Source organism: Dasypus novemcinctus, chromosome 24 (genome assembly GCF_030445035.2).
Source record: "Dasypus novemcinctus isolate mDasNov1 chromosome 24, mDasNov1.1.hap2, whole genome shotgun sequence".
Taxonomy (NCBI): domain Eukaryota; kingdom Metazoa; phylum Chordata; class Mammalia; order Cingulata; family Dasypodidae; genus Dasypus; species Dasypus novemcinctus.
Genome location: NC_080696.1, coordinates 67206687 through 67219155, shown reverse-complemented (window position 1 = coordinate 67219155; position 12469 = coordinate 67206687). Strand labels below are relative to the sequence as shown.

Below are 12469 nucleotides of genomic sequence, written 5' to 3'. Positions count from 1 at the left end.
GCCCTGCGGCCGCCGCGGGGACAGAGCCCCACCCGGGTCCTCCATCTCCACCGGCCACGAGTCCGTGTGGACCGGGACATCTGGCGCGAGACTCTGGGCCAAAGGCCCCTGAGACGCGGTTTCCAGACAGTTCTTCCCGGAGCCCATGCCCGGCGAGGCGGGTGTCCGCGCCCCCGGGCCCGCGGGGGCCTCCGAGGCGGGCTCCGCGGCTTTGGCTCAGCTTCCCGCCCGCCTCCACCTCCTCGGCTCTGCGCGCGGTGGCGAGTGCTGCGGGGCCTCGGTGGCTCCGGGAGGGCGGGACCCGGGCTCAGGGCCGAGCCGTCACCACCTGGCCGGGGCCCCACGCCGCCGCAGGATCCCACGCCGCGACTCCAGCAGCGCCTGGCCCGACTCGTGAGCGGGGGACGCCCGACCCCCACGCGACGCGCAGCTGCCAAGCCCTGAGGTCCTTGGCCACACTCGCGGGGGTTGCCAAGTGCGGGAACCAAGGGACCGGCCCGCCCCCCACCGAGCACCCGGCGCGGGCCTCGCCCCCTCCCCGCAGGCGCCACCAGCCCCAGCAACCCATGCTCCCCCGCCCCTCCCCTCCTCCCCTGGGCTGACCCCGCCCCACGCCCACTCTGGGCAGGCCGGCGCTGGCTCCCTGGGTACCGGACGTACCCCGCCTGCTCCTGCCAAGGTTCCTGCAGCCCCGGGGGCGGGGGACTGGGGGCTGGACAGCGGGGCCAGGAGGAATGCGCTACCCTCCCCACAGTCACCCCGCCTGGTGGCTTTCTTGGGACTGGAGTTCTTCATCCCACTTCTCTGCAAGGGTCGTTTGTGAGTTTTTCCAAATAATAAACGTGACTCAGCCGAATTACAAAAATTCAGAAGACCAAATGATAAGGAAAGCCACCTAAGAACCCCGAGGCCAGCAGGGGGGTGGGAAAGGACCCGGGACCCCCCGTCCAGCCCCGCATGCCACAGCCCTGCCCCTGGGCATGGGGCAGCCTCTCTTATCAGTGGTGGAGAATTCCATCCGTGGGGGTTTGCTCACATGATGTAATGCCATACAGAAAATAAACCAACTACCTGCATCCACTGGATATGCTTTTTAAAAACGTTAAAACTGGGAAACGGACTTTGGACCAGTGGTTAGGGCGTCCGTCTACCATATGGGAGGTCCGCGGTTCAAACCCCGGGCCTCCTCGACCCGTGTGGAGCTGGCCATGAGCAGTGCTGATGCGCGCAAGGAGTGCCGTGCTACGCGGGGGTGTCCCCCACGTGGGGGAGCCCCACACGCAAGGAGTGCGCCCGTGAGGAAAGCCGCCCAGCGTGAAAAGAAAGAGCAGCCAGCCCAGGAATGGTGCCGCCCACACTTCCCATGCCGCTTACGACAACAGAAGCGGACAAAGAAACAAGACGCAGCAAATAGACACCAAGAACAGACAACCAGGGGAGGGGGGAATTAAATAAATAAATAAATCTTAAAAAAAAAAAAAACACGTTAAAACAGGGAAGCGGACTTGGCCCAGTGCATAGGGCGTCCGTCTACCACATGGGAGGTCCGCAGTTCAAGCCCCGGGCCTCCCTGACCCATGTGCAGCTGGCCCATGCGCAGTGCTGATGCGCGCAAGGAGTGCCGAGCCACACAGGGGTGTCCCCCTGTAGGGGAGTCCCATGTGCAAAGAGTGCACCCCAAAGAAAGTGCAGCCTGCCCAGGAATGGCACCGCACACACGGAGAGCTGACGCAGCAAGATGACGTAATAAAAAGAAACACAGATTCCCATGCCGCTGACAACAGCAGAAGCACACAAAAAGAACATGCAGCAGATGGACACAGAGGACAGACAACCGGGGCGGTGGGGTGGGGTGGGGTGGGGTGTGGGGGGGAGGGAAGTAAATAAAAAATAAATCTTTAAAAAAACTGATTGCATGAATACGGTAGTGTTGAACGATGTACGTAAAGTTTTAAGAGCCAGCGGTGCCTACTACGGATGCATACACTGATACGGTTTAAAAATACGAGCAAAGGGAGAGCCACCAGGGCTGGACACACCTGGGGAGTGAGGTGCAAGGGGTCTTCAACTGACAAGTCATTTTGTTATTTTTAATGTGAAAATAAAAGCAAAATAGCCTCGTATTTCTTCTAAGTCTGAATGGCGAGTTTCAAGGTGTTTTGGTATTTTTTATAATAATTTTCAATTAGTGCTCGCTTCAGTGGCACATATACTGAAAGTTGGAACAGTTCAGAGATTGGCATGGCCCCCTGCGCAAGGACAAGCAGACTTGTGAAGCATTTTAAAGCAGCTGCCAATTAAGTTACTATTCCTTTCGGAGACCAAGGACCCAGGCAAGACCTACTCCCTTCTACCCAAGGGTGGGGCCCAGGGGCGCTGAGGAGAGGAGCGGCTTATCCAAGATTGGAGGAAACCAAGGCACACGGGCAGGCAGAGGGTGGCACGGCACCGGCCCCTCTCCCTGCTGTGGAGACTGTGGGGGTGCAGTGACTCTTGGGATGCTCCCAGGGCCATGACTCCCGGGGGGCTGGGTGGAGGTGGCTGGAGGAGGGCAGGGCAGATGGGCCCTCCAGAAAGGTGTCACGGCACCATCTCAGACAAGGGGGCTGCCATGGCACAGGTCCATGAGCCCCAATCCATGTCCAGGTACCTAGGTGGTGCAGTGGCCAGAACGAGAAGTGGACGGCAGGATGGGCTGCCTACAGCCAGCACAGCAGGCGGTGCTCCTGTCCACGCTGGGGCCACCCCCAGGGAGCAGGCGGGGCCGGCTGGCATTCGGCTTCTCCACCAGGTTCCTGGCTACGGGTCAGTCCTCTGTCATCACTCCCCTCCCTCCCCTCTGCCACTGGTTCAGGACAGAGGCCTGCTCTGCAGCCAGCCTCAGGCCCAGGATGGGCCGAGCAGGTCACGAGCCGGGTGCTGGTTTGCAGTGGTGCCCACTGCAGGCTGAGCAGGACTCAGCAGGGACGTGACCAGTCCAGGCAGCTGAGGGAGGGAGGTGCAGGCAATGCCAGCCAGGAGCGACCGAGGCCTCAGGCATCCTCGTGACAAGGAACAAGACGGCGCCACATGGGCCAGCCCAGGCCAGGGGCAGGGACGCCGAGCACACCTGAGGGCCGCACCTGTCTGAAAAAGTTCCAGAACTTGCAGTGAAGCTGCCCTGGGCTGGAGGGCCTCAGGGCGCACCTGGTCCCTTCTTTCCTCCATTCTTGGTCTTTAGTAAAGTCAAGCTGAACACAGAACCAAGGGGTGTCCTCTTTATACTTGGGTCAGGTGGGGTCCCCACCCTGGGGCCGGAGGCCAGCTGCCCCAGACCCCAGTCTGCAGCAGTCATCTGTCCTGGGGTCACTGTCCAGACATGCCAGGCTGCAGACGGCCACGCGGAACCAGGGGGAGCTGCGGCCTCGCCTCAGCCTCGGTCTGACACACCAGGACACACAAGGCCTGTGGACAGTTGCTTTCCAGGGGCATTCGGTTTAATTGTTTAAAAGAAACTGTTCGCACATATATGTATTTCCATGTAAACTTCCCTACCTCAGGATGAAATACTCCCATTTTCCAGGATAAAATCTACCAAAAAGTGCTGCTCATCCAGTCTTGGATAAGCTGCTCCTCTCCTCTGAACGTCCCTGGCACCACCCTGGGGCAGGAGGGGGCTGGGTCCTGCTTGGGGCCCAGCAAGCCCCCCCCAGGGTGCGCATGGCCCAGCCCCCATGGCAGCGTGGGTCATGGATTGTACCTGATGCTCAGAAAACAGGTTTTGACCATTTTGGGGGGGGGGGAGTTTCACCTGGGGACACACCTGTGGGTCAGTGAATGCAGCGGAGGCCCGGGGGTGGGCACAAGCTCGTGTGTGCACCACGCACACCTTAAGGACAGGCACAGGGGCGCTGGGACAGTCCAGCCACTGGGCTCCACAGCGGCCGAGCTGGTGCCCCGGGGCAGGAGCACTGGCCTCGGACTCCACCTGCACCGGGAGCAGCCGCTGCCCAGCAGCCTCACTGTCCTCGCTGCTGTACCTGGACATGCTCGCAGCAGCGGGGGCTGGAGCCTTGCTTTGCAATCACAATACAAACCTAATTTTTGCCAGTTCCAATCACAATACAAACCTAATTTTTGCCAGTTCCAAGGATAATGATGCACAGCCAAAATAACAAAAGCAGAAACAGGTAGGTTCTGTGTCCCATGGGCTCACGGCTCGGAACAGAGAGGAATCTGGCAGTTGGCTACCGCCCCACACCCGCCCAGCGGCCTTCCTGCCGCCCACAGCCCCAGCCGCTGCCTCACGCCGCCTCTTGCCCCGGGTGTGCTGAGCCCCCGCCTCCCAGGTGCCTAGGGCGGGTGTGCCCACAGCGTTGGCAGCACCAGTGGACACGCGCAGGCGCGGGCCCACGCTGCACCAGGGAAGGGGCCCCAGGCTCGCCATCATTGGTAACGCTCAGGTTTGGCACGGTCAGAGCAGCGCCGGCCCCGGCACTGACGGGCCCTTCCAGGACAAGGAGCTTCGCCCCAGCCTCAGCAGCCAGCGACGCTGCGGCAAAGCTGCTGGCCAGCCGTGGCCTGCAGTGTTCTCCTTCCTCTAAGAGGCCCCACCTGGACTGCCGGCTGCACTGACTGGGCACCAGGGAACTTCAGGAAGATTTACAAACACCGAGAAGTGACATCCAAAGCAGAGTGAACACACAAAAAGTGACAGTGCAGACTGCCAATGTCTGGGTGGAAATGGGAGACGACGGAGATGCCCTGCCCACCCTGGGCCCCGTGAGGCCCCAGCAGTGACACCAGACAGATCCTCTGCTGGCGGAGCCCAGGGCTACAGAGCCAAGCACGCAAATGCTGCACGCAGCGAGAGCAGACACCACCAGGGGGAGACAAGGGCCTTCAGGCTAATGTGGGCCAAGTTTAAGAGGGAAGGGGCTCCGTTCCGGACACAACTACGTGGCTCAGGCTTGCAGGATCCCAGGCCCCTGGCTGCCTGGGCCCCCGTAGCTCTGCCTCCGCAGCACCTCTGCCGCCACCCTGCCCCCTCCACCCAGCGAGCGGCCGTGGGCAACAAGACGTGCACCATCATCACCATCATCATTTATTTATTTAGTTTTTACAAATTCTACAGAGAAGACACTGGGCTCACCAAACCTGATGATGCGGCCTCTCGCTCCTCCCCCCTCCCCCCAGTTCTCCTTAATGACACATGATTCCGTAAAGTGAAAACAAGCCTGGCAAGTGACTTGCTTCAACGGGTGTGACAAGGACTTGGTGTTTTCCAGCCATCGAGCTGCTAGTGGTTAAAAGCTCTTGCCAGGCAGAGGTGCACGCACACGCAGAGGAGCCCAAGCTGGAAGGAGGGCGGGCCCCCGGGCCCCCAGGCCCCCGGCGCCCCGCTGCTGAAGTACCACAGCACTGAAGACAATGAGGTTTCTACCTTAAGGGGAACTCAAGTTCAAGTTTTGAATATAGTTCTTGGCCATTCTGGGGCAAAATAACTCATTTCTTAAGTTATTTCCAGAAAAACTGCAAAGGGTTATCACTGTTGTGTTTCTGAATCTGCACTGCGATGGCCCTGCTGTCTCACCCCTTCCCCTGCTGGTGACCCACCAGTTGGCAGGCTGTCTCTACTTAAGAGCGCAGTGTGATCATCCTAACGAGCGAAGAACAGAACAGGACGGACAAGCGCAATGCCTGAGGACCAGCCTGGAGGCGCCAGTTGAAGCGGCTCTGCCCCGGGCAGGGCTGGGCGCCTCATACCAGCACCAGGCTGGGCCCAGCATCTTTCAAAACAACATGCAGATTCTCTTCAAATCACTTCCCTCTGGCCACTTCCTGGACAAGCTGATCAGTCCCCACCAGAGCCCTGGCTGGCAGGCAAGGGCAGTGGGGCAGCTGCGCCTGGGTGGGGTTCGGCAGGCATTTGGGGAGACTGGGCTTCAGGGCCGGGCGTCCTGGGGATGGCCCAGAGAGCAGGGTGCCAGGCCACCTCCTTCCCTGCTCCTCTCACTACTGAGCTGATGCCCAAGCAACAGCCGCCAGGCACCTCCGCAGAAGCCAGGGCCATGAGTGACAACTGCTGCCCTCGGGGAGCCCACCGGCTGCTCCCACCAGCCCACGGCCAGGTCCGGCAAGCAGCGTGGCGTGGCTGGGGCCCTCGGCTGGCACAAGCACCTTCTCAGCAACCACCTGGGACAAAGAAGGCTCCTGCAACCCCCAGGCCCGGCTCTCGCTCTGCCTGGACCCCGTGGAGAGGGCCCAAGCAGCGCCCGGGCATCTAGGGCCACCAGGGGGAAGGGGACGGGCAGCGTGCACCTGGGAGACCTGGGCTCTGGGGAAGGATGCGAGGTCACCCGAGGCTTTCTTCCCAGAGACATAGGAAGTGGCTCACCCATCAACAACCCTGAAATCTCAACCCATCTGACTAAGATTAGTTGGGGTTGGTACTACCATTTGTGGCTCTAAAAGACCCAAAAAAAGATGACAGAAAGGCCATGCAGCCTTGAAGGAATGTGGAGTGCGATGCAGCAGAGAGGAGCAGGGAGAACGGCGGGAACGTGGCCTGTCCACTCCGACCCCAGCCCAGGGCTGCCCACGTGCCCTGGCCCTTCCGGGGCTGGGAGAAGTGTGGGTGCAGGATGCAAGGCAGCACATGCCTGGTGCAGACACCTGCAGGGACAGGACCTCCGAGTCGCCTGTGCAGACACCTATGGCAAGAACACTGCAGAGGGGCTGGTTTCAGTATCAAAGGGCATCGTCCCACACTCTCCACAACACGTTTACCCATGGGAAACACCCTACCACGAGGTGAAGTAAACAGAGGCGGACAGATCCTGCGCGAGCTACCCAACAGGAACGCGTGGGAAAGGCGAGGAGGCGCGCACAGCCCCAGGCCCCTTGTGGTGCTGGACTCTGGAGCGGGGCGTCCAAGAACATGTGGTCCAGTCTTCTCCCTCTGCAGGGGACTCTAAAGGCCTGCTGGAAACAGCTCGGCCAGCCGGGGGCAGCAGCCAGTGGGGGAGATGCAGCTCTTGCCACGAGGCCCTGGCTGCCGGCCCAGCGCAGCAGGGAGCAGCGGCAGGAGCTCTGCCTGGAGGAGGAGGAGGAGCCGCCGCTTCCTGCAGACACGCTCAGGCCCACTCTTGCTTGACCGCTGAGGCTGTGTCCAGTGCTTAAGCTGCAGAAGGCTCCACCGTCCAGCCAGCGCGGGACGCCGCAGAACCACAACACAGAGAGACACAAAACATAGCCCCGTACATGCTCTAAAAACAGAAAGAGGACGACGACCGTAGCTAAACTGCTTTAAATACTGCATGCTACCGCACTTCATGGACCCAGGAACGACGCACGGGCGGCACAGAGGAGGGGGGCAACAAAGGGTCCTCGTGGCCGGAGCGGCCCTTCCTCGTGGCCGGAGCGGCAACTCCCCATCTCTAGAACTACAGTACGTGACTCTAAGGTCGAAGCAGCCGGTGCTGACATCCTTCCATCACGGCTCAATTAGTTAAACCCGTCAGTGTGGTAGCTGGGGTGGGAGTCGGCTGTGAGCTGGGTGGTCTCTGTGGCGGAGGCTGGCTGCATCACGATGGGCGTGTCTGTGGCCTCTGAAAAGCAAGCACAGCATGTCATCGCAGGCACGGGGCGCCCACCAGCTCCTCCGTGCGGCACACTCACTCGGTAGCTTCCTGGGGCTGCAGATGTCAGAACACATGCTCTGAGGCCAAGACGCTGTTCTGCCTATTTCCACCCCAAGACAACGTACTCATCCACCTCGGGTCGCTGCCCACCCACAGCCCCTGGCCCGCTGGGCCCACCCCCCCCGGCCTGCCCGCCACCCTCGCCTCTAGTCGGCCCCTCCAGGCTACAGCTACCCCGAGTGGGGGGGACAGCTCTCTGCTCTGCTTTACCTCCAAGTCCACGTGCACACCTCAACAGTCCCAGCTGCACCACAAACACTCCCAGCACAGACTCAGTGCCCTCCTGTTTGACAAGACAGGTTGTCGCGTTCAGGGCCCGTCCTGGCTCCACCCACGCACTCAGGCCGGGTGCGGGTCCTCGGACAGACACTCACCCCTTTCGTCGGACTGCAGCTGTGCCTCCAGGTCCTCAGGGGACACGTAGAAGGCGGTCTCCTCGCCCTCGGGGGGCTTGGGCTTGCACTTCCCGCAGCAGCAGTTGAAGCAGCAGCACAGGCAGCAGCAGCAGTAGCAGCACGTCAGGAGCCCGCAGAACACGAAGAGGGCCTGGGTGGAAGAGGTGCAGGCTGCAGGGCCACACGGCCGACGGCTCCACCGCCCGCCGGGGACGGTGAGCCTGCAGCGTCCACAGGGGAAGCCGGGCGTGCGCTGCCGGCAGGGCTGCCCTGCCTCGGCCCAGGACCTCACTGGAGACAGAGGCGCGGTGCTCGAGGCCGCGAAGGGCCGCCAGCACCTGCACTGAAGAGGCGCTCCCCTCCAGCTGAGGGCTGTGGGGCACTGCCAGACCCTGGCAGTAGGGGAGGTGCTAGGAATAAACAGGAACGGAAAAATGCTAATAAAACAAACCAATGGGGAAGTCACAGCTCCTGAAGGGAGACAGATTTCGAAGGAGTCTTCCCATAACAGGACCCACCCCTTAAGGAACACAGAGCTCCTCCGGGGAGCCTGGCTGCCAGACCACCTCGCCGACTTGAGAGCACAAAGCAGAGCGGTCATCACAATGGCCCTTCCAGACTAGGGCCACGCTCAGCCTGAGGCGAACCAGGTGCGTCTGGCTGGGGGGGCTCACCTTCGCCCACCAACTGGAGAGCACGAAGTAGGTGTTCACGTTCTCCTCCCCAAACTGCTCGGCCACGTAGAGGCCCAGGGAGCCGTACTTGTCGTAGATGTTCCTCTTGGTGGCGTCGGTCAGGATGGCATGGGCACTGTTGATCTCCTTGAACTTGTCTGCGGCCTCCGGGTTATCGGGGTTCTTGTCGGGGTGGTATTTCAAGGCAAGTTTCCTGCAAACCAACACCAGTTCCAGGTTTCGAACTTGGTCTCCGAGTCTCAGGCTCACACACAGGACAGTCGCCGCCCCTCTTCCATCACCACTTTCCAACTTCCCACGCCCAATTCCATAGAATTTCAGAACATCTGAGTCCAGGGAAACCGCAGCAGCCTGCTCATTCGAGCAGAGGTGGCTGAGGCCGACTGGGATAGAGGACAGCCCTGGGAGCCCTAAGGCCCGACCTTGACCCGTGCGCCGTTCCTCTTGCCTGGACCATCCACCTGAGCAGGGGCAAGCCCTACTGACCCCAGTGTCCTCACCACTGGCTGCACTGCGAAGCCAAGCGGCCAGCATGGAGGGCGCAACTGGACAGTTCATGCCTGGGTACTAACCGCACAAAAGGAGGACAGTTTGAAATGCCGGGATTAAGGGAGGGTGCCTGTGGCCAGCGCACCTCAGAGGGCATCTGCAGTCGCTGTGCTGAAACAAGTAGCTCCTCCAAGTCTTCCCAAAGCTCTACAAGCACCTGGGAAGTCTCTAAACAAGTGTGAACCTGCTTCTTTGTAGAACTGGTAACCCTACTTTAGACAGTTTCTAATACCTAAAAAGTACTTTTTTTTGCCAAGAAAATATTGAGAATGTGACAACTTTAAGCTATAATAAGTACGCTACAAATACAAATATGCAACAGAACTGTTACCAGTTAATACTGAGTCTGCCAGGAAAAAAGTATGTGCAGTGGTTCTAGACAGACTAAAGATCCAACCACACGAGTGGCACATGTGTCCTCGGGGAGCAAGGGGGACCCACACCTGCGCCTTACCGATAGGACTTCTTGATGTCATCTGAGGTTGCGTTCTTGTCCAGCCCAAGCACGTGGTACAGCGATTCCCCTGAGGTAGAGAGGGAGCGCTGCCTCTGATCTGCCATGTTAGACTAATCTACAAGAAAAAAGTAGAACAAAACATCAAAACACGTGGTGCAGAATTCCAAGCGTGGAGCTGACGGACTTAATTCCATAAGACTGTTTAAAGTAAAAACCCAAAGCGCTGTCTGGTGGGGTTTGTAATGTGCGCATGGATAAAACATGCCAGATGCTCTAGCACAAAGGAGAGCAGGCAACAGGCTGGCATGGCTTCCACATTTTGTGTGAGGGGTTGCATGGTGTGAATGTGATAAGATGCAGCCTTGAAACATTAAAGATGTACACTGTAGTCTCTAGAGCCAACACACGTAGCCAAAAATACTACGGGAAAAAAAAGATATTCAAACACAAGAGAAGGAGGAGGAGGAATAAAACAGGGAACAAACAGAAAAGTAAAAAATTGGTAGATCTAAATCTAATTATATCAATAATTAAACATTAGTGGACAAAAGACTCCAATTAAAAGGCAGAGCTTGTTAGAATTGGATAAATATGCAAGACCCAACTAAATGTTGTCCACAAGAGTTGACAGAAATTAAAGGAAGAAACAGGTAACTCCAGAGAGATTTTGCCAGAAGTTTCTCCAAAGAAATTTTTAACACCCCTCTCAACCACCATAAACTAACTGATATTTACAGAAAACCTAACAACTACAGAATATATATTCTTTGTTCACCAAGAGATGTTGGGCATTAAAACAAATCTCAATAAATTTAAATGACTCTAAATCACACACTCTCTATGTTCTTTGATCATAACAGAATTAAATTAGAAACCCAACAGTAAGATATCTAGGAAAACCTCAAGTTCATTTTAAACAATACACTCCTAAATAAAATATACATCAAAGAAGAAATGATAAGGGAAATTAGAAAATATTTTTAATAAAATGCAACATATTAAAATTTGTGGTATTGACTGAAACCATGCATACAAGGCTAACTGCTTATATGATGAGAAAAGAAGAGAGGTCTAAAATCAAGACTGAAGGTTTACCCTAAGAAGGTAGAAAATAGTGCAAAATCAAAATAAGTGGAAGGATGGAAAAATAAAGATTAGTACTGAAATTGACAAAACAGAAAACTTGAAAACAGAAAAATTTAACATAGGCAAATTTAGGTCTTTGAAAAGAATAAAATTGATAAACAAGTAGCCAAACTGACCAAGAAACAAAAAGAAATCATCCACATCAGGAATGAGAGAGGGGCTAATAATCACTGCAGACCTTATGAGCATGAAAAACACAATGAGAGCATTATGGATAATTGTATGCCCAGAAATTAAAAAGTCAGATGAAATGGACAAATACCTTGAAAAACAGAACTTAACAAAACTAACACAAGGTGAGACAGAACATCTATATCTGTTAAAGAAAATGAATTTGCAATTAAAAAACCTTCCCACACATAAATTTTCAGGCCCAGATGGTTTTTCTATCAAATATTCAAGGAAAAAATGACATCAATCTTACACAAACTCTTTCAAAAACAAGAGGAGGGAACTTTTTCCCAACTTGATTTTTGAGGCTGGAGTCATCCTGATACAAAAACCTGACAAAGACATTACCAGAAAGAAAACCCATGAACACAAATGTACATATCCTAAACAAAATATTAGTGAATTGATCTAAAACTATACAAAAAGTATATACTATGATGAAGTAGAAATTATTCCAGTACTACAAGGTTTATCATATATTTAAAAATAAATCAATATCATTCATTATATTAGCAGAATAAAGAAGATAAACCAAATGACCATCTCAATAGATTCATAAAAAGCATTTGACAAAACGCAACACAGAATCATGATTTAAAAATAATAATCTCAGCAAATTAGTACTAAAAGGGAACTTCTTCAGGCTAATAAAGGGCATCTATGAAAAACCTAAAATTGTTATCATGCTTAGTGCTAAAATCATGAATACTTAAGACTGGGAACAAGACAAAGGTACCTGCTCTTACACTTTTATTCGATATTGATCTAAAACTGTGATAAGGAAAAAATAACAAATAAATAAAAAAACCACGAAGGAACACATAAAATTGTTTCTATTCACAAATAAATTGATGGTTTACACAGAAAGTCCTGAGGAATCAACAAAACAACTATTAGAATGAAAAAGTGATTTTGTCACGGTCACAAGATACAAGTTCAGTATTTGGAGAAAAAACAACTGTATTTGAGAGTAGCAAACAATTGGAAAATTTGTTATGAATAAATTTCATTCAAAAGACCATCAGAAAGTGGATGTGGCTCAAGCAGTTGGGCTCCCACCTACCACATTGGGGGGTGAGGGGGAGAGGTCCCTGGTTTGGTTCCCAGTGCCTCCTAGAGAAGACAGCAAGCTGGCCTGACGGGCAGGCGCGGCTAGCTGACTCAACAATATGATGCAACAACAGACACGAGGAAAACTTAATGAGAGACACAACAAAGCAGGAAGTGGAGGTGGCTCAAGCAATTATGCGCCTCCCTCCCACACTGGAGGTCTCTCGTTCGGTTCCTGGTTCCTCCTAAGGAAACAAGGAAGATGAACAGACACTACAAGTGCAAACAACCAGTGGGTGGGGAGAAATAAAACAAATCTTAAAC

General features: G+C 55.1%; 1 protein-coding gene across 2 annotated transcripts in view; it reads right to left on the bottom strand.

Annotated features, from left to right (window-relative positions):
• Nucleotides 1–5070: 5070 nt before the first annotated feature.
• DNAJC5 (DnaJ heat shock protein family (Hsp40) member C5) overlaps nucleotides 5071–12469 on the bottom strand; it is a 54641-nt gene continuing 47242 nt past the window's right edge. The window contains exons 2-6 of one of the 2 annotated variants that reach the window (XR_009183297.2): nucleotides 9776–9893; nucleotides 8752–8965; nucleotides 8057–8228; nucleotides 7893–7965; nucleotides 5071–7589 (exon numbers count right to left, since the gene is read on the bottom strand). Coding sequence is in view for 1 of the 2 variants with exons in the window: in XM_058287331.1 (XP_058143314.1) it covers nucleotides 7486–7589; nucleotides 8057–8228; nucleotides 8752–8965; nucleotides 9776–9882 (597 nt within the window). In the remaining variant the exon portion in view is untranslated. The remainder of the gene's footprint in view (nucleotides 7590–7892; nucleotides 7966–8056; nucleotides 8229–8751; nucleotides 8966–9775; nucleotides 9894–12469) is intronic. The other variant, XM_058287331.1, reaches the window with a different exon arrangement.